At 40.6% G+C, this 22,888-nt stretch overlaps 1 protein-coding gene across 22 annotated transcripts in view; it reads right to left on the bottom strand.

Annotated features, from left to right (window-relative positions):
• Positions 1-22,888, bottom strand: part of PTPRK (protein tyrosine phosphatase receptor type K) — a 596,872-nt gene that overhangs the window by 435,904 nt on the left and 138,080 nt on the right. For all 22 annotated transcript variants that reach the window (XM_077486902.1, XM_077486901.1, XM_077486909.1 and 19 more), the window contains exon 3: positions 15,160-15,431. In XM_077486902.1, the coding sequence (XP_077343028.1) occupies positions 15,160-15,431 (272 nt within the window). The remainder of the gene's footprint in view (positions 1-15,159; positions 15,432-22,888) is intronic.

Raw genomic sequence — 22,888 nt, 5'->3', positions numbered from 1 at the left:
GTTATTCTCAGAGTGGATTAGAGAGTTGCTCCCTAACCATATAGTTGGTTATAAATATTTATCACTGCATATAGATATTTAAGAATCAATTGCCTTTTTTTATATACAACACACTTTTTTAAATAATTAAATGAAAATAAATTGGCCAACTAATCAATTATGAAAATAATCCTTAGTTGCAGCCCTACTTCTGAGAATAAAATTCTATTCCAGAGAATCAGTTGAACAGCTAAACACAGATGAGCACACACAAGCTTTTCCATTACTCACAGATATCATCCAAAAACATCCCTATATAAAAGATATACTGAACGCATATACACTGCACATAGGGTTTCATCTATAGAAAGCGTCTCTCAATTATATTGCAATACAAACAATACAGCATTCCAACACTGGCAACATTTGACTTTTGGAAGTATTTATTACTGGACATAATTTCCTCGTAGCTAATGCTACTCCTCTGCAGTGCCCAAATCCATCACTTCCACTGGTCACCTGTAGTTCGGTACTCCCGTCTCTCCCCTTCTTTTGGGTCAGCCTTAGGCAGGCTAATCCGTACATAAAATACTCAATTAGCAAAGCATTGGGACTTTTATGGCCACCCTTGGTTACGTTAGAAAGGATGTCAGTTTGTATAGGAGCCTTGTGTACAGCACGGCAAAATATTTGAGAGCCTTTGGTAAGTTTTGAGCACTTTTTTGGAGCCTTTATAGTATGCACATATTAAATATAGGTCCTAATGTGAGTGGTGACTGGCACTTTAACCACTTCAAGAGCACAGTACGTGTAATATGTATATATCTATCTATATATCTCTCTATCTATATCACCATCTATATCCATGTCAAAAAAAGATATATCTCTATCTATATATCTCTATCTAAATCTGTATTTTTTTATTGAGCTGCACGATTCTGGCCAAAAAGAAAAATCACAATTTTTTTTTTGCTTAAAATAAAAAGATCACAATTCTCGTGGCATAAAAATCTTTCACATTAAACAAAAAAAAAATTGGGCTAACTTTTCTGGTTAGTTTTTTTTTTTTAATTCATTAAAGTGTAATTTTTTTTCCCAAATACAGTGTGACATAAAATATTGCAACAACCACCATATTGCAACAACCACCATTTTATTCTCTAGGGGAGGGATATGCAATTAGCAAGACTGACAGCCACAAGCATGACACCTAGAGGCATGATGGGACTTGTAGTTTTTAAACAGCTGGAGGTCTGCTAATTGCATATCCTTGCTCGAGGGTCTCTACTAAAAAAAATAAGTAATTTTCTAGCAGAAAATAAATAAAAAATTGATTTTAACTTGAAACCAACAAATTTCAGCAAAAGGTTTAGTGTTTAAGTGATTAAAATTTCCCTAATTTTCACATCAAAGTGTATTCCTTTGATCTAAAGGGCAAATCATTACAATGTTTATACTCAAGTTTCACTGCTAAAGAATGTTGAGATTCTTGGCAGATTGCAGTTCCCCTCTTCTTTTGATGGCTGTCGGCTTTAGCAGAGCGGAGAATTCTCTGCATAGAAGGAATCGGGAAATGTTTTTTCAAGATCGCAATGGGGAATTATTGCAATAACTATTCTTAACGATTAATCATGCAGCTCTAATATATCTCTCTCTCTATAGCTATCTATACATCTATCACACACATATAAACATTGTGGATTTGAAGTGGTTTACCCGTATTATGGCAATATTTTTTTTATCTTTTTTTATAGCTGGCTTTCTCATGAAAGCACTTCGAGTGGCTCATGAGCTGCTGGAATGCTTTCAGAAACAGCGGGAGGGGAAAACCCCCCCTCCTGCCGGTGTTTCCTGGGCTTACCATTTCCACCGGTTCGCCTGAGAAACTATCCGACAGTGCATCTGGCTGGTCCCAGAGGAGATCAAAGAGTGGATCATCTTTGACCACCTCGATGGCCTTGGAGGACCGGAGGGATATCATGATGTCACTTCGGGTCCAGGGTGAAAGTAAACAACTTTATTTTTTAATCATATGATCACATTTTTTTCTTTGATTGCTAGCTTTTAAAAAAAAAAATGAAAAAGATTTGGGGGTCTTTCTGACCCCAGAAATCCCCATAAAAAAAAGAGGACCTGCAATCCTCATTTCTATTACAAGAGAGGTTTAAATTATTTGTAATAGGAATAAAAGTGATAAAAAATAAAATAAGGGACAGTGTAAAAATAAAAAAAAAGTTGCACGCGCATATGTAAATGGTATCACAGTGAACGTTAGAGTGAGAGCAAAAATTTTAGCGCTAGACCTTCTCCAACTCTAAACCGGTACCCTGTAAAAAAAAATTGAAAGCGATTTTTTTTAAGTAGCATAGTTTGTTGCCATTCCACAAAAAAACTGGGGTATATATTGTATATTGTTTGTTTTTTGTTTAAAATTTATTTTCTTCCAAAAAATTTGCGTCCGCAAAACTGCTGCAGAAATAAAGTAGGACATAAAAAATTGCAACAAATCGCCATTTTATTCGCTAGGGTCTCTACTAAAAAATAAAATGTATAATGTTTAGGGGTTATATAAATTTTCTAGCACAAATTACCGATTTGAACTTGTAAACAAAAAGTGCCAGAAAAAGCCTGGTCTTCAAGTGTTAAAGCTGGCTTTAATGTGCTTTCAAAAGTTTCAAGTAGTACTGGTTTGCCAGCACCTTGTTTAACCACTTGCTTACTGGGCACTTAAACCCCCCTCAGTCCCAGACCAATTTTCAGCTTTCAGCGCTGATGCACTTTGAATGACAATTGCGCGGGCATACAACACTGTACCCAAATGAAATTTTTATCATTTTTTTCCCACAAATAGAGCTTTCTTTTGGTGGTATTTAGTTACAGCTCGGAGTTTTATTTTTTGCTAAACAAACAAAAAAAGATGCAAAAAAAATAAATAAATAAAATCATGTTTTAATAGTTTGTTATAAAATTTTGCAAACGGGTCATTTTTCTCCTTCATTGAAGTGCGCTGATTAGGCGGCACTGATAGGCTGCATTGGTGGGCACTGATGGGCTGCATTGGTGGGCACTGATGGGCTGCATTGGTGGGCACTGATAGGCTGCACTGGTGGGCACTGGTGGGCACTGATAGGCATAGTTAAGGCGGCACTAATAGGCACAGATAAGGCGGCACCGATGGGCACAGTTAAGCGGCACTGATGGGCAAAGATGGGCACAGATAAGATGGCACGGATGGGTGGCACGGATAAGTGGCACGGATGGGCACTGATAGGTACCACAGATAGATGGGACTGATGGGCACTGATAGGTGGCACTGATAGGTGGCTCTGATAGGTGGCTCTGATAGGTGGCACTGCTGGGCACTGATGGGCGGCACTGCTGGGCACTGATGGGCGGCACTGCTGGGCACTGATGGGCGGCACTGGGGTGCAGCACCTTTGAGGCAGATTGGGTGGCACTGTGGGTGGCACTGTGGGTGACACTGTGGGCACTATGGGCACTGACGGGGGGCACTTTTGCGTTTTATTTTACTTCAGGATGGCACTGCGGGAGGCAGGTGGGCACTGGCAGGTGGCAGGTGGTCCCTTGTATTGATGGCCGTGATCGGGACTAATGTCCCGATCACGGCCGCCGGTGATCGGCTTTTTTTTTTTCTCCTCGCGCTGTTAGCGCGAGGAGGAATAATAGCCGATTACCGGCTCCGTTCTATCACATGATCTGCTGTCATTGGCTGACAGCTGATCACGTGATAAGGGGTCGGGATCGACCCCTTGCACGGATCGGTGATCAGGCGAGTCTCATGGACTCGCCGATCACAGAGCGCGCCGCGCGCGCCCCTCAGGGGGCGCGCAGGCCGCTCGTAACCGGGACGACGTCAATAGACGTAGTCCCGGAAATGTAGGTCCGCGCTAATGCCGTCATTTGGCAATTGCGCGGATCTCAAGTGGTTAAAGTCAACACTCGGTTAAAAAAAAAACAAAAAAAAACGTACTAGATATGGGATCCGGCACAGGAGAGACGTACTGCCGCTGTACACCTACGTAAGGCAGTTGGCAAGTGGTTAAGACTTTCAGACTGCAAATTATTTTAACATAGACCCCTAAGTGAGCGGTCTACAGAATACTTGGACAAAGAAAACTTCATTAATAGAAGCTTTTAGTCTACTTTAAGGTCAGCGAGAATGTTTATCTTTGTAAAAACGGCAAATAAGATAGATATGACTATATTGAAGATCCGCTTCCTGGAAATGCTAATACAATATCAGATACAAAGATGGCGGTGAGTAATTACTTTAGCTAGAACTGCCTGTCTCTGTTTTTGCCGTTTAGAATTTGGTCATTGTACGACAAGCAGACTCCGGAATCCTAAATGAAAGTACAATTACGATTCATTAGAATGGATATTGCAATCATTTTTGCTCCTGTTCCATATACAGAATAAAAAATATGTTCTACTCTATAAAGGATCTTTAAGGGAAACTGTTTTAAACCACTTTTATTCCAAAGTTTTTTAAAGAACTAAAAAAGGAATCAATATCCTGTATATATATGTTGTGACAATTAATATCTCACATTGTTTGTCCTTTGCTTAGTTAGGCTTATTAACATAAAAATCTGCATTACATCTCTGAAATACATCAAGATTTGCCCACGTTAAAGACTCTGCACAAAATCCTGTGTATCTGCCAAAATGGACTGAGCTTTTCATTTCTTATTGTGAGCAGAGAGCACACAGCATTTTTGTGCAGAGTAGTGTCAGCCCTGCTTATTCTCTTTTGCTAAACTATTCAACCTTATTCAAAGTCTGAGGACTGACTGCCTTGTAGGTCAAGATAAGAACAGGCAGAGGGCACTGTACAGCTCGGAAAGATTGACAGCTATTTCTGTTCGGTATTTTTACTTGTCCGTTTTGGCTGGACATATAGTACACTTTAAGCTACAAGCCAGCTTTCTCTTTAGTCACAAACACAATATTGAAAAACATTGTCACTGTGTCAAAGTATGTCACAGATGAAGATTTATTTTCAGCAGATCACTTAAAAACAGCATGGCACATACGCCATTACCAAAAGTATTCGGGTGCCTGCCTTTACATGAACTTTAATGGGATCCCAGTCTTAGTCCATAGGCTTCAATATTGAGTTGGCCCACCCTTTACAGCTATAACAGCTTCAACTCTTCTGAGAAGGCTGTCCACAATATTTAGCAGTGTGTCTATAGCAGTGATGGCAAACCTTGGTACCCCAGATGTTTTGGAACTACATTTCCCATGATGCTCATGCACTCTACAGCGTGGTTTAGCATCATGGGAAATGTAGTTCCAAAACATCTGGGGTGGCAAGGTTCGCCATCACTGGTCTATAGGAATGTTTGGCCATTCTTACAGAAGAGCATTTGTGAGTCTCCACTTCAATGTGGAGGCCAGTCAAGTTCCTCCACCCCAAACATGCTCATCCATGTCTTTATGGACCTTGCTTTGTGTTCTGGTCCAAATCATTTGGTAGAGGGTGATTATGGTGTGGGGTTGTTGTTTTTAGGGGTTGGACTTGGCCCCTTAGTTCCAGTGAAGGGAACTCTTAAGGCGTCGGCATACCCAGACATTTGGACAATTTCATGCTCCCAACTTTGTGGGAACAGTTTGGGGATGGCCCTTTCCTGTTCCAACATGACTGCGCACCAGTGTACAAAGCAAGGTCCATAAAGACATGGATGAGCGAGTTTGGGGTGGAGGAACTTGACTGGTCTGCACAAAATCCTGATCTCAACCTGACTGAACACCTTTGGGAAGAATTAGAGCAGAGACTGCGAGTCAGACCTTCTCATCCACATCAGTGCCTGACCTCCGAAATGCACTTCTGGAAGAATGGTCAAACGTTCCCATAGACACACTCTTAAACCTTGAAGACAGCCTTCCCAGGAAAGTTGAAGCTGTTATAGCTGAAAAGGGTGGGCCAACTCAATATTGAACCCTACAGACCAAGACTGGGGTGCCGTTTAAGTTTATGTGCATGTAAAGGAATGCGTCACAATACTTTTCGGAATATAGTGTAGGCGGAAAAGGTCCTGTCTGTAAATATGATAAAGGGGGAGCTTCCTCCGACCCCCCAAACGCGCTGGTGTTTTTTGTTTAATTTTGGACTATCTTTTGGTTTGGCGTTCCTTTTATTAGTGCATGTTCTTTTCTGTCAATCTTTTGGGGTACAGTCTGAGCACCCCAACATGAGCCAGTGAATGCTTTTGTCCTCTTCTACTTTGTATGATCACACCACCATTCCTATTGCGATTCAGTGCAGGGAGTTTGAGCAGATTAATTTTGAATGGGCTGAATCGCACCAGATTACAGCAAAATGAGTGCATGTGCTACTTTAAAAATGCAGAGCAACTGTATTGCATGGTACATGTGTACCAAGAGACCCAGTGCAAGCAAACAAACGTGCTGTGTTGGCGACCAGCATTTGGGGCGTCATTAACTTAACACATCCATGCAAAACCTAGTAACAGTATTTCCTCTTCTCCATTCCCACAAGTTTACATTGCCCTGCAGCAACCATCATTAGGCAATGGCAAGAGGTGAGGGGTGAAATCTGTCTAGAAAACCCTAAACAGCCCCAAGCAAAGCAATCACTCAAAAAAAATGCTTACAGAACACTTGTCAAGATATAAAAGGCATAACATGTACACAGTGAGGTCTCCTAATGTGATAAGCAATTTCTGCAGAATAAACTGCAAGCAGTGCTTTTAATGTGCAGTCCCATTACTACTCTTCTAGGCTCTGAAAAATAAAAAAATAAAAATGTCCTTGTAAAGGGTTCTCAGAGAAAGGATGCTTGAGTTGTCTAAAAGGACAGACATTGAATGTTCCATAACTTTTCCCTGAGTGCTTAGATTCAGAAGGCCATTAAACTTCACTCAACAGAAAGGGACTACACATAGAATGATCTCTTTGCCCTCGTTCCTCTAATATGTTGTTTGTCCATCGTATACAGTTCATGGCGGGGCTCCACTCTTATATTTAGGCTTTAAAGCCAAGTTCCAGCTGTAAAAAAAAAAAAAAAAAAAAAACACCGATGTGATGGTTGCACCTACACATATATAAATCAGTATAAGAAGCTCACTCGTCGCTTCTGCTGGGATAAGGCGCTCGCGCATGCGCATATTGTAGAGCGTGTGGCGCATGAATACCACAATGTTTCAGGTGGAGAATGCCTATTGGGCTCCTGGCATGATATCCCAAGAGCCCTTGTGCAGCCACCAGGTGGAAATGACATACCTCGCCTCGGTGCAGAATAGCGAAAGCGGTGCATTGCTGGAGGGGAAACAAAAAAAAAAAAAAAGTGCCCAATGATAAAATCAAGCAGTAGTCACCAATGCAGAGACGAAAAAATTTAAATGTGGGTAGAACTCCCCTTTATTATTAGTAGAAATCTAAAGGTTTGCATATGAAAGATGTACATTTAACCCCTTACTTAGCTTTATTTATTTGTGCCCGATTTGTCAGCTTAGATAAGAAAGCAGACAGTCAATGCTCTGTCAATTGGCAGATCTCACACCTTAAAAGGGTAATGCCACATTTGTGGAAAAAGAAATCACAAATAAAAAAGAAATGGCTCTAATTTTCTGTGAAATGCAATATGGCTACCTGGAGACAGACTGTGTACAGAACGCCCCACCAGAATGTAATATCCTGCTTGTGTGATTGGCTTATTGATTTTCCCAGAAGTCAGATTTCAGGCATCCCCTGCAACAAAAAATGTAATTTTTGGTGAAATACTTCCAATAGGAAATCACATCTAAAAAGGGATGCGGGCCCAGCAATGTTCCTTATTAAAGCCATGCAGGTGCAGCAGCTGGTTGATAATTAAGGAATTACACCCATTAGACTCATGTCGGCACATGGGCACAGAAAAACACACAGGAATTTCTTCAAAATAACAAAATGTAGGACTCCTTGTAATATTCATAGATCACCCAGGAGGAAAAGGTTTTTTTTTTCTCAACAAAAGTTACCCTTTAAGTACCTGGAACACAGTTTGAAAGGTTACAAATGCTTAAAGTGTAAGTAAACCCCCCTATCTCTTTTAGCCAAGGAAGCTGCCATCTTTGCCTCTATTTAATCTACAGGTGCACAGTTATGACCCCAGCCATTGGATCTTTTGAAAGTTTGGTTGAGAGCACAACCAATGGGGGGGGTAACATTTCTGGCTAAACTTTTATGGATGGGTTTACTTCCGCTTTAACTACTTCAGCCCCGGAAAGGATTTACCCACTTCCTGACCAGGCCATTTTAACTGACATTGCACGGTCGTGCAACTCTGTACCCAAACAAAATTGATGTTCTTTTTCCCCCCACAAATATAGCTCTCTTTTGGTGGTATTTGATCACCTCTGTGGTTTTCATCTTTTGAGCTATAAACCAAAAAAAATAAACAAATAAATAAACACAGAGGTGATCAAATACCACCAATAAAAAATAAAATAAAAAAAAAAAACTATTTTTTTACTTTCTGCTGTTAAAAAAAACAAATGCATTCATCAGTTTAGGCCGATATGTATTCTGCAACATATTTTTGTTAAAGAAAAAAAAATTGCACCAAGTGTTTATGGATTGGTTTGTGCATCTACAGAATGTTTAGATTTATGGCATTTTTATTACTAGTAATGGTGGCGATCATTTTTAAATGGGACTGCAACATTGCGGCCAACAGATCAGATGCCTGACATTTGACACTTTTTTTGTGAACCAGTGACATTACAGTAATCAGTGCTAAAAATATGCAGTTATAGTACTACTGACACTGGCAGGGAAGGGGTTATCAGGGGTGATCAAGGGGTTAAATGTGTTCCTTGCAGGTGTTTTCAAACTGTATGGAGTACTGTATGACTGGGGAAACACACAGATCCATCTTCCTATATAGCAAAAAGACAGGATCTGTGCGCTCACCCGTCAGGATGGGGATCTGCCTTGTTTACACAGGCAGATCCCCAATCTGTCACTGCGGGGAACAATCGTGGGTGGCCACAGAATCCACCAGACCCGCTGATTGGCTCCTCCGCTGGCCAATGGGAGCATGCGCCCACAACAGCGAGTTCCCGAGCCAACAAACCGGTATGGTGATTCGTGGAACCATGCCAACTTGTCGCAGTATAAAAACGGCAGCTGGTTGGCAAGCGGTTAAAGTGAAACTTCAGTCAAAAAAAATGACGTCCTGCTAGATCACTTCAGGATGGTCCCTTTTTCAGGTATAACTATGTAAAACATTAAAAATAAGCGCCTATGTGGTTTAAAATTCAGTACTACACTGGCTCGCCTTGCTCTGCACATCCTCAGTTGCGCTCTATTTTTAGAAATGGTGCCCCAAGTGTAGAGGCCGATCTGCTGACAGCCTAAAGAGTAACTGTTGTTCAGGGGCTCCAACAAAATGGCAGCCTCCAGCAAAAAGAAAAGGGAACAATAGTAGAGGCAATTTACAGCACACACACTAATTTTGGTAGCATAGTTATTAATGTGGAATGTACTATATGTTCCTTGCTAAAGAAAATGCCTTTTTATCTATGGTTAAAGTTCAGCTTTAAAGATGGAATATTCCGATTCTTTCATGAGATAAGGCTTGGCTGACTCTGTTAAATTGCTTAGTAACACAAATTGCTAATCAGCCAATCACATGGCAGCAACTCATTGCATTTAGGCATCTGGATGTGGTGACGATGACTTGAAGTTCAAACGGAGCACCAGAAAGGGGATTTAAGGGACTTTAAATGTGGCATGGTTGTTGGTGCCAGACAGGCTGCTCTGAGTATTTCAAAAACTGCTCATCTAATGGGATTTTCACACACAACCATCTCTAGGGTTTACAGAGAATGGTCCTAAAAAGAGAAAAATATCCAGTAAGCGGAAGTTGCATGGAGGAAATGTTGTTGGATGTAGGAGGAGAATGAGCAGACTGGTTTGAGATGATACCAAGGCAACATTAACTCAAATAACTACTCATTACAACCAAGGTATGCCGAATACCATCCCTTAACACATTAAACCTTTTAGTAGATGGGCTAGAGTAGCAGCAGACCACACTGGGTGCCAGTCCTGTCAGCTAAAAACAGGAAACAGAGGCTACAATTTGCACAGGTTCACCAAAATTTGACAATAGAAGATTGGAAAAACTTTGCCTGGTCTGATGAGTCTATTTCAGCTGTGACATTCAGATGGTAGGGTCAGAATTGGGCATAAACAACATGAAAGCATGGATCCATCCTGTCTTGTATCAACAGTTCAGGCTGCTGGTGGTGTAACGGTGTGGGGAATACTTGCTTGGCACACTTTGGGCCCCTTTGTACCAAGTGAGCATTGTTTAAAATGCCACGGCCTACCTGGGTAGTGTTGCTGACCATCTCCATCCCTTTATGACTACAGTGTACACATCTTCTGATGGCCACTTCCATCAGGATAATGCACCATGTCACAAAGCTCAAATAATCTCACCACTGCTTTCTTGATCATGACAATGAGGTCACTGTGCTCCACTGTGGTGGGACAGCAGATTTGCATAATGGATGTGCAGCTGACAAACCTGCAGCAAGTGCCTGATGCCATCATTTCAATATGGACCAAAATCTCTGGGGAACGTTTCCAACACCTTGCTGAATCATTTCCAGGAAGAATGAATGCGGTTCTGAAGGAGAAAGGGGGTCCAAACCAGTACAAGCAGGGTGCACCTAATAAAGAGGCCAGTGAGTGTACACGATGCAGTGCACACCATGGATCTTTGAGTTAGATCCAAACAAACAATATTTTTTACTGAAGCATGATCACATCATATCACATCACAAGCAAAAATAGTGCAACGTTTTGGAGCCATGTAGGACCCTTTCATCAGGCTTGTGATGAGCTACATTGCTCAATGCAGGCTCAACACAAGAAAATGTAACATTTGTTTTTGGTGTGCACTGTCCACACCATACACGTCCAGCACATTGCATAAAAAAGCAGCATGTCTGCATTTTTACACAGGGCAACACATCTCCCAAAATTACACTGCAGTGCGTACAGCAAGGACGTGCAGTCAGGGGAGGCAGGTGAGGCAGAGCCAAACCTGCCATGAACAGTTAAAAAAAAATAAAGAAAAAGAAGGGCCCACAGAGACCACAAGTCCTACCCCACCACTGGTAAAAAATGTGGGGCTGCTACGAACTATGGTTCCAGCGACACAGGGCTCCTTGTGCAGCCTGTCAAAAGTAAGTTACATACAGAGCGGCCAGTTTAAATACAAGCTGGCACATTCTGTTTGCAGGAGACAGAGGTTGAGCTCGCAGTGCCTCGCCTCCTTTCTTGTCAGAGGCATTGAGCTCAATGGACAGCTTGGAGTCTTGGACCAATGGTAAAGTACCATTAGCCCCAGCTGTCCAATACAAATGCTGCAGTGGAGGCTCCTCTCTCACTGCAGTATCATAGAAGGGACCATGTGTCTCAAACACAAATGCTTCCTTCCAGCCGGGCCCTCTTAACTACAAGGAAAAAACATGTGTATATGGTTAGAAGATTTACCCACAATCCCATGTTTTTCTCACACAGTTAAGAGGGAGAATGATAATCTGCTGCTGTTGAAAAGGTACTGTTATAATCAAGCTAAATCATAGACTTGTTATAATTATAAGATAATTATTTATCTATTTACTGTGAAATTACTGATTGAAGTTATAACTTCAGTCATTTGTCCGTTTAAGCCACCTTCTTGAGTACAGTTTTTGAAAATATAGTAACTTACCTTAAAAATCATATATAACAATTATTTGTATATTACTTATGGCAATTAACCCCTTGCCACCCAGGCCAATTCTGACACTACTCTCCTACATGTAAATCATTTTTTTGCTAGAAAATTACTCAGAACCCCCAAACATTATATATTGTTTTAGCAGATACCCTAGGGAACAAAAAGACGGTCACTGTAACTTTTTATATTACACTGTATTTGCACAGAAATTTTCTAACTTTTTTTTCTTTTAAACTTTTATGAATAAAAAAAAAAAAAAAAAAAAAACACACTAAAGATAACCTGATTATTTTTTTTTGTTTAATGTGAAATATGTTGCGCCAAGTAAATAGATGTCACGCTTTAAAATTGCGCACACTCATAGAATGGCGCCAAAATTCTTCAGGTTTTTAAAAATCTCCATAGGCGACGCCATTGGTGTTAATGTATTTAAACTGCAGCAAGTAAAAAATAAATATATATATATAAAAATTATATAATATATAACTGAAATGTGCCAAAACCACACAACTTTTCATCATTCCTAGTTTGATAAATTTCTTTTAAGTATATTGAAGGCTGTATTTTATGTGCAACCGCACCATTTCCTTACATAGTGTGTTATGTATCAGATGCAAATGGCCATTTTCACTTTTACTTCAAACATATCGTTAGACTAAGAAGGGAAAACAACTTATTTTTGATAGTGTTCGAATTCAATGGGGTAAAGTGAAAAGGACTTGCTTAGGTAATCTGTCTCCAAAGCTCCACAGTGCTGATGTATCTCTGTAGGAAATCTCAGACAGACAATGCAAATACAGGAAGCTGTAAATTGTGTACAATTTGTTGTCACATGCAGACCACTTGTATGGTGTATCTATGAATTACAGCCTCAAGATCATGTGGTCACTGAAAACTATTGGGAATTTCTTCTTCAAATTATTTTCCAAATTGCTTATTACTTGCTTTTTGCTTCAATGAAATGGCAATATCAAGAAGCATGCCAACAAAGAAAACATCACATACTGGCTAACGATTTATTCATAGGATATTATAGAAAGATGGTCTCAAACTGCCAGTCTAGAACACATATTGTAGGTTTCTCCAAGCTAGGTACAATGTGTTCATATAGGTTTTAAATGAAAACAGAGGTATATGGTGCAGAGTGCTGTGTGTATACAATGATTGGCATCAGGGATGACTCTCTGCTGACCTCAGAAGACTAAAGAATCTCTAAGTGAACAAGAAATTAGAACAGGAGGGTGCAATCTGAGTGTAGCACAAATTGATTGTGGTGAATGACAATTGATAACTTGCATGTAGCAGATAAAAATATAGGCTCATTCAACAAATGAGAAACATCAGCACAGCAGGGTACCACGATCCTGAAGGAGGATCAGTGGGATGACCTGTGGAGCCAAGAACAAATACCAGGGGGCGCCAGACTAAGTGCAGCAACGTGTATAGACACAAAAATTTGCAACTCAAAAAAGTGTAGCGAAATTACGCTTTTATGTACCGTATGTCTGGTATGGAGTAGGGTTATGCACATTGAGGGTGGAGTTTCATCTGAAACTTATTGGCCTGGTGGAGACTAAATGCAGCTGACAGAAACCAGGAAGATGGAAGAGGGTGCCATGGATGCAGAGCGGACCAGATGTGACAGGATGTAGGATTGTCCCCTTTGTTATATTGTATCCGCCTGATGCCTTCTGTGGCCGGCTTTGGCTTTGCAGTTCTATTCACTGGCATCAGATGGGGGGGGCATGCCTGCTGCCGTGTCATTGGATGATGTCACTCGGTGGCGCCGTTGCTCGGCGTAGGACCCGTGCCACATGCACTGTAATGGGGCCGGGTCTTGAATGCGTTCAGAGGGCTATAAGTAGCTCCTCGTATTCTATACTGGTGTGGTGTACATGCAGGTCTCTGGGGGGTATGCTGAATGGACTTATAGCCATGGTAAGTACAAGCAAGATGAATTCTATCAGTTTATGCAGCCTTACAAGCCATGCCCGTATAAAATATACTTACACCATATTGCTTTTTTTTTTTTTTTTTTAGATGGCCCTGAGGGACTGTTGAACCTGATTTAATTTGACTTCTGCTCTGCTGTTTGCAGTTTGGGCTTTTTGTTTTTGTTTTAGTAATTATGTATATGGAACTGGCTTTGAATATATGCTCATATTACTAGGGCTTTCAGCTCTCAGTGATACCACCACCACCCCTTCTTCCATTTGCCAACATTGATGATATAGGTGCCACGTGGCACTCTGAGATAGTGAGTATTTCTTTATTTCATCATTAATACTTTTTTTTGTCTGAACATTTGGGATGTTTTCTGTTTTCTTAATGACTTATGTCATTATAGGAATTGCTCTAGCTGGCTTTCTGTTATGAATACCTAAGTACTTGAAATACTATATATGAGAATACCTTTAACATATGTTGCTATTGCATGAAGTCTTAACTAGACGAACTCAACAACATAAAACGCGTTGACGCACAGGGGCTCACTGCTATGTATACTATGCATGTTCATTTTTGTCATGTAATGTGAATATATTTTGAATTTTTACTTTTTTTGCTTTTTGTACCATGTATTGTTATAAATAAAATATAACTTTATATCTATTACTGTCCATTGTGCCTCTAAAGTCCGACCTTTGGGCCATCTTATGTCCAATTTTTTTGCTTTTATAATATCTGCCACTTGTATAAATACCAATTGTCTTACAATAGATTTGTACCATTTATAATTGTACTTTTATACTACACTGAGATTAAGCCCTCCTGTTCGCCATATACAGTTAAGCAGCGGTTGACCTTAAATATGATAAATCATACCATGAGGCACACAACTCTTAGGGCTCTTTTACAATAGAATGGAGTGCTCCTAATCTCAGCTTGTTACCTGTATAGAAGACACCTGGGAGCCAGAAATTGTGCTGATGAAATGAAAATCAATGTATAATTCTATTGAAATGTGTTTTTCTGGATATTTTTGTTGTTATTCTCTCACTGTTAAAATAAACCCACTTTTAAAATTATAGACTGATATTTTCTTTGTCAGTGGGCAAACTTACAAAATCAGCAGGGGATCAAATGCTTTCTTCCCTCATTGTACCTTAATACTGCCTTTACAACTCCCTGCAGTGTTGTGTCATATAAGCCCTAATTATTACAATGTCCATGCACAGAAACACATCATCCAATGTAGTTTCTACCCTGACAACATTTTTAATGCGCATCAACACTGCACATTCTCCCAGATATAAAAAAAAAAAAAAAAAAAAAAAAAAAAAAGGAGCACAAATCTGTTTTGTAAAATCATCAAAAGCTCATCTTAATCTGGAAATGGAAAGATAATCACGGTATTAGAAGAAATGGGTTTTATACTCAATGGTGTTATGATGATCAGATTAGTATGGCTTTACCTGATACTCATTCGGCCAAAAGGTGCTAACTGCCAGCTCAGCCCTCAGCCAGTCTTTGCCAGTGGCTCCCGTGACATTCCAGATAGGGTTGGCAAGGGGTCCTTTATTCACCCGAACAAAAATGTTTAAGGTCCCGGGACTATCTCTTTTTTGAGTGAAGAGAAGATAGTTGAAGTCGATGCAATGAGTGTCATTCTCCTTCATGTTAGGGAGCTGTAAGCGGGCCTTTTCTCCAGGATCATGTTTGGATGAATCCACAATCATGTAAGAACCTTTAAAGAAAGTTAAAGAAATCTTTGAAACAGTGTCTAGAAACCGTGCCAATGTCAAAAGCAATACTGCCTTTACACTAGGGAAATGTTATCTTTTTTGAGGACATACAGATACTATACAAAAGGATGCAGAGTTTGCGAAAAAAAACTGTTTAAGCATTGCAAAGAAAGGACAAAAGCAACTTCTCTGAGATTTTATAGCTACACGGAGAGCAAGGATCTGATAACAGTGCCAGCATCTGACAACGCAAGATGCTAACCCCCCCTGGAACAGAATGCCCTTCATTAAAATTTACACTGCACACACTACAGCACTTTCAGAAGAAATTAAACTGAGAAAACAAAGGATAGGAACTCTTTCTAAACTCTTTCCAGCCAGCTAAATGCAGAGTTATCAAATGATTTCTTTTTCAGGCAATCTTTTGAGTTACACGCCTCTCCAACATTGCTCAATTCTGCAGATAACACAACTTTTACCTACTTTCTCCTTTGTAGTTAGATTACAATAGTTAGAAAATTAATACAAGTTTCGTTTTTACTTTTTAAAGTATTTATCTGCCTAGAATTTTAAAAAAAAGGACTTTTTTTTTTTTTTTTTTTTTTTTAATAAAAAAACTTTAACCACTTTCAGACCGGACCAATTTGCTGGTCAAAGACCAGACCACTTTTTGCGATTCGGCACTGCGTCGCTTTAACTGACAATTGCGCGGTCGTGCGACGTGGCTCCCAAACAAAATTGACGTCCTTTTTTTCCCCACAAATAGAGCTTTCTTTTGGTGGTATTTGATCACCCCTGCGGTTTTTATTTTTTGCGCTATAAACAAAAATAGAGCGACAATTTTGAAAAAAAAACGCATTATTTTTTACTTTTTGTTATAATAAATATCCCCCAAAAATATATAAAAAAAACATTTTTTTCCCTCAGTTTAGGCCGATACGTATTCTTCTACATATTTTTGGTAAAAAAATAAATCGCAATAAGCGATTATTGATTGGTTTGCGCAAAAGTTATAGCGTTTACAAAATAGGGATAGTTTTATAGCATTTTTATTAATAATTTTTTATTATTTTTTTTTTTACTAGTAATGGCGGCGATCAGCGATTTTTATTGTGACTGCGACATTGTGGGGGACCCATCGGACATTTTTGACACATTTTTGGGACCATTGTCATTTATACAGTAATCACTGCTATATAAATGCAGTGATTCCTGTGTAAATGACACTGGCAGTGAAGGGGTTAACCAGTGGGTGGCAGTGTAGGGGTTAAGTGTTCCTAGGGGTGAGTTACTAACTGTGGGGGGGTTGGGCTTTCATTTAGTGAACACTGATCTCTGCTCCAATCACATGGAGCAGAGATCAGCGTCACTAGTTGCTAGGCAGAATGGAGAAATGCTGTTTACTCGGCATTTCCTCCATTCGGCCGCTCCGTGAGACGATCGCGGGGATGCCCGCGGCGATCGAGTCCGCGGGTCCCGCGACCAGACTCACGGGGGTCCCAACCAGCGCGGGAGCGTGCCGCCGGCGGCGCGCTCCCGATGGCAGGGCGGCATTAAATATTGGACGTACCTGTACGTCAATATGCCTGCCCGTGCCATTCTGTCAACGTACATAGTCGTGCGCTGGTCGGGAAGTGGTTAAAGAGGAGTTCCCCTGAAAAAAATAAAAATAATTAAAATTAAAAGTCAGCAGCTACAAATACTGCAGCTGCTGACTTTTAATAAATCAGACACTTACCTATCCCAGGGTCCAGCGATGTGGGAAACGAAGCCCCACTCATTCCCCCCTCAGCTCGGCGGCTCCGGCATTCTAACTGTGGGCACCCAGCTGTGCCTTCCGAGCCGGGCACCCACTGCCCATGCGCGAGAGGCGCTGCGCGCCTTGATTGGCCGCGCAGTCATCTGGGACCTGTCACGTGTCCCAGATGACTAACATGAGGGAGGGGGCAGATTGGAGCCCTTTCTGCACCAAGGGGAAGTGATGTCACCAGCCCAGGCACTGAAGGAGGCAGACTACGAGGGACCCCCTACAACAGCCATTTAGAGGAGTTTAAAAAAAAAAAATCCAAAATTTCTTTTTCTTAATTTTTAGGAATTTTCATGAATTTTTTATTTCTGTGGAACACCATTTTAAAGTGACACTAAACCCAAATCAAAAAAAAAAAAAGATCAATAAATGATTACATGCTGTTCCTACTCATTTAGTCACTATGAGATCATGTTCTGTACTCTGCAATAAAAAACCTGGTTGATCCTGCTGCTCTAGCTCCATCTTCTGGTTATGTCCCCAATTCAGCTAGGGATTTTGCAGCTGTGGTGGCAACTCTACACATGCTCAGTTTTCAGAGCGTTTCTATGCTGAGTATTTCCTTCCTATCATATCTGAGCAGCCCATGTGAGTCACATATCTGGGTGTAGACAGTGGTAAATGGCAGCCCCCTCCCTCCCGACTCCTCCATGCCCACTAACCAGCTAAACATAATGGGGGTGGTATATTACATGTAGATTGACAGAGGAGTCACCTCCCTCTTATTCTAAGACACAGGCTAGAAGGGTGTGGCACAGAACACCACATGTCTAAAAATAATAAAGATTTGACTTATAAAATATACAGTATAATCTACAGTGTAATCTATTTTGTACATTTTGTTGGTCTTATAGCAGCACCATCCTGAATGTAAATGCATTTTTGGGTGTGCCCCCCCAAGTCTGTTAGGACACTTATTAAAGCTACATTTATTTTTGGAAGAGTGGTGTACATTAATCACACCGACTCCTAATTTACACAAAGCACATGTAGCATACCATAGTTATCAAATGGCCTTAGCATCCCCCTTCAACAAGCAGTCGTTAGCAGTTAGCACAGGGGTTACATTACTAATTCCTTTCGGGGAGCTAGGTTCTGGTTTGATGGAGCTCAGCTGTTTACAGGCACTCCATATATGCAGAGATTTTTGTGTTAAGTCGTTTAAAGCTTTTTTTTTTTTCCCCTAAAACAACCTTTGACTGATCATTCTATCTCTGGGTGTAATTGCTTGTAAGAATAATGTCCACGTATCCCGAATTGTAATTGTTCTGCGCAAAAATAGCACATGAAAAATACTTATTTTTTATTAACACTATTAGTGGGAGAAAAATGAGAGCACAAAGCACATAAGAGAAAGTCTTATTTCCCCTTCTGTGGTCCCCGGATACAGAGCTCCCAAAGCTTTTTTTCTCCTAGACAAAAGTGTTTGTTGCTCCGGTGAATCCATCAGATGGAGCCAATGCCAGATAACCTGTGTCTTTATTTGAAAACCGGGGAAGAAAAATGCTTTTGTCAAAGCTCCTGAATGCAATTTTTGTCATTCGCTTTTGAATAGGTGTGCTAGGACAAGGTAATAGCACTGGGAAGCAAAAAAAAAAAAACTGTGGTCAATTGAAACATTATCACAAGTAACCCAAGACAAGCATGACCCTTTCACTGCAGGAACACGTATTACCTTACACAAAGAACTACAGTGTATTTTCACAAAATACACATTTTACATGACTGTAGCCTCTTTTGTGAATACTGTATATACATCACACATCTTCAATTTCTAAGCTGCTGTTCCACATTTTGATTAATGTATTTCATAAGCTGATTTGTTAATGATCATCTATGCATTTCGAAATCTGAATCTAACCAGACCAATCAAGAAAAAGTTACACAAATCAACAGAAGAGGTCTTATTTTGCCAAATCACAAATTACGTTAACGTCTAAAGCAGCCTTTTTCAACCAGGGTGCCGAGGCACACTGGGGGGCCCTTCAGGTTTCCTCAGGTATGCCTTGGCAAAATGGCTAAAAATTGCCCACATACTGTATACAAGCCAGTGGGGGGATCAAGCCTGTGTTTTAGTAACACAAAGCCACAGATTTTCATTTTGCACAATTACTATGACATCATCAGTTGATAAGGGGGAAAAAGGGTGCCTGCACAGCATCCTTGTTTGCCCCTCTCTGTTAGCACTGGGGTCACATTGACCCCAGAAACTGAGGGAGAAGAGAAACATTGGAATACTAGTCAGTACCAGTGTGTAAAGGTGTACGCTTTGGAAGAATAAATCACCTCCAACGTTGAGTGTTCAATGTGTGGATGTTGCTACATTATGTAAAACTATTTGCTTCTTTTTTTTAATTTTAGAATGGGGTGCCTCGAAATTGTGAATAATTTTAAAGGGTGCCTTGGCTGACAAAAGGTTGAGAAACCCTGGTCTAAAGTCCCTTTTTCTTACTAGGACTAAAGGCCCATTCACATCTTCATATTGCAATAACGTGATTAAAATTTTTTTTTACTGTATTTTATTGCAGTACAGGTTAACCCTTTAACACCCAGACTAGCTCAAATGGTTCTTGGCTACCAAATAATAATGCAGAGAAATCGATTGCATTCAATCAACAATGAGATATAGGGATCGAACATAGACAGATATTGTTTTAAAATACAGTATCTCACAAAAGCGAGTACACCCCTCACATTTTTGTAAATATTTTATTATATTTTTTTATGTGACAACACTGAAGAAATTACACTTTGCTACAATGTAAAGTAGTGGGTGTACAGCTTGTATAACAGTGTAAATTTGCTGTCCCCTTGAAATAACTCAACACACAACCATTAATGTCTAAACCACTGGCAACAAAAGTGAGTACACCCCTAAGTGAAAATGTCCAAATTGGGCACAATTAGCAATTTTTCCTCCCGGTGTCATGTGACTCAGTGTTACAAGGTCTCAGGTGTGAATGGGGAGCAGGTGTGTTAAATTTGGTGTTATCGTTCTCACTCTCTCATACTGGTCACTGGAAGTTAAATGTGGCACCTCATGGCAAAGAATGCTCTGCGGATCTGAAAAAAAAGAATTGCTCTACATAAAGATAGCCTAGGCTATAAGATTGGCAAGAGCCTAAAACTGAGCTGCAGCAGGGTGGCAAGACCATACAGGACAGGTTCCACTCAGAATAGGTCTTGCTATGGTCGACCAAAGAAGCTGAGTGTGCATGCTCAGCGTCATATCCAGAGATTGTCTTTGGGAAATAGACGTATAATTGCTGCCAGCATTGTTGCAGAGGTTAAAGGGGTGGGAGGTCAGCCTGTCAGTGCTCAGATCATACTCCACATCAAATTGGTCTGCATGGCCATTCCAGAAGGAAGTCTCTTCTAAAGATGATGCACAAGAAAGCTCACAAACAGTTTGCTGAAGACAAGCAGACTAAGGACATGGATTACTGGAACCATGTCCTGTGGTCTGATGAGACCAACGCAAACTTATTTGGTTCAGATGGTGTCAAGCGTGTGTGGCAGCAAGCAGGTGAGGAGTACAAACACAAGTGTGTTTTGCCTACAGTCAAGCATGGTGGTGGGAGTGTCATGGTCTGGGGCTGCATGAGTGCTGCCGGCACTGGGGAGCTACAGTTAATTGAGGGAACCATGAATGCCAACATGTACTGTGACATACTAAAGCAGAACATGATCCCCCTCCCTTTGAAGACTGGGCCGCAGGACAGTATTCAACATGAGAACGACCCCAGACACACCTCCAAGACAACCACAAGGGCAAAAGGTGATGGACTGGCCAAGCATGTCTCCAGACCTATATCCTATTGAGCATCTGTGGGGCATCCTCAAAAAATGGAAGGTGGAGGAGCGCAAGGTCTCTAACATCCACCAGCTCTTTGATGTCGTCATGGAGGAGTGGAAGAGGACTCCAGTGGCAACCTGTGAAGCTCTGGTGAACTGCATGCCCAAGAGGGTTAAGGCAGTGCTGGAAAATAATGGTGGCCACACAAAATATTGACACTTTGTCCCCAATCTGGACATTTTCACTTAGGGGTGTACTCACTTTTGTTGTCAACGGTTTAGACATTAATGGCTGTGTGTTGAGTTATTTTGAGGGGACAGCAAATTTACACTGTTATACAAGCTGTACACTCACTACTTTACATTGTAGCAAAGTGCCATTTCTTCTGTGTTGTCACATGAAAAGATATAGAAATACATTTACAAAAATGTGAGGGTGTACTCACTTTTGTGAGATACTGTATATAGCACATATTTAAATTTGATCACTTTCACATAAAATACAGAGTAAACAAATCATTTAGATCAGCTAATTTTGCCTTATCCTATAGTTTTTCAATCATGGCTTTCCCAACCTATAGACCTGCGCAGAACAAATACATTGTAGCATACTTGTAATTTACTAAGAAGGAAGTAGAGTCAGAAAATGTAATGAGCACATATGGCTGCTTCTATGCATGTAAATATTTATAGACGAAACTAAAATTTTCATTAACTATTGACACTTATTTATAGGCTGAAAATGAAAGCACATTCATTAGATAAACACACACAGTATTTATCTGATCAATGTCTCAGGCTAGGTTCACACACATGCGATGCAGGAACCAGCACCATTACAGTGCCGGTTCCTGCATCGCATGGCTCTGGCAGGCAGTTCTCACTGCACTATGGTAACTGCTGTGGGCGTCAAAACAAAGTTAATGACACCCCCAGAACAATTTGCAGATCGAAGTGCAAACTGTCAATTGGTACAAGAATTGGATTGCATGGGTGTGAACACTCATGCAATCCAATTCCAGTGCCTACCAAAAAAAGGGTCCTGCACCATTTTTGTCCAAATCCAATGCAAATTTAGCCATACAACCTGTATGGCCGATTTGCATCACACAGATATTGCATGTGATCTGCATAGAGTAATAGTGTGAAGCCAGCCTCAATATTAAAGCGCAACTCTATGAATCTGTGTTATAACGTGAAGTGGCAAGTGTAAGGTGTGAATCATACGGTCATGCTTGGTTACATTCAAGAGCCTGGGCAATTTCAAAATGAACGGGATTCTAAAAGGTTTGTGTTTTGTTTTTAAAATAGAAAACAATTGTTTTGCACTGAGCAGTCCCAATGCTCTTCTTTTTGGGTCCCCTGCCAGCATCCCTGTACTGTGCCTTTCTGTCTACCTAACAGTACCGTACTCTTCGTGTTGATTAGCCTTTGCATGCTTTATTGTTTAAAATTGAAATAAACATATAGTACTTTCATTAAAATCTATCAACTATTTATACTTTAATTCTTGAGAGTAGGTGCGTAAATTGGGGCAGGCTGGTAGGAGCCCCAGTGCAATACTTTGCCCAGGGGCCCATGATGCTATTAAGATGACCCTGGTCAGGAACGTAACATATTGGTTGTGTCCTCAAACTGTCAAACCATCAAATGGCTGATTTCATAACTGATCACATGTGCAGCACCACTGCAGCTGGAGATCAAACAGAGGCTGAGCCGGCTGTCTTCTTGGCTGAAACCAGTAGGAGGGTTTAGTTCCACCTTAGAGTATAACTATTTAACATAAAGCTGAACTGAACCCAATCAATTTAACTTTCTTACAACTGTTATATTCAAGGCATGCCATGAATTATAACT

The sequence above is a fragment of the Lithobates pipiens genome, unplaced genomic scaffold, assembly GCF_037356315.1.
Source record: "Lithobates pipiens isolate NorthernLeopardFrog02 unplaced genomic scaffold, aLitPip1_a1.2 Scaffold_18, whole genome shotgun sequence".
Lineage (NCBI taxonomy): Eukaryota > Metazoa > Chordata > Amphibia > Anura > Ranidae > Lithobates > Lithobates pipiens.
The sequence above is the reverse complement of the archived record's forward strand: the minus strand, read 5'-3'. Positions and strand labels throughout refer to the sequence as shown.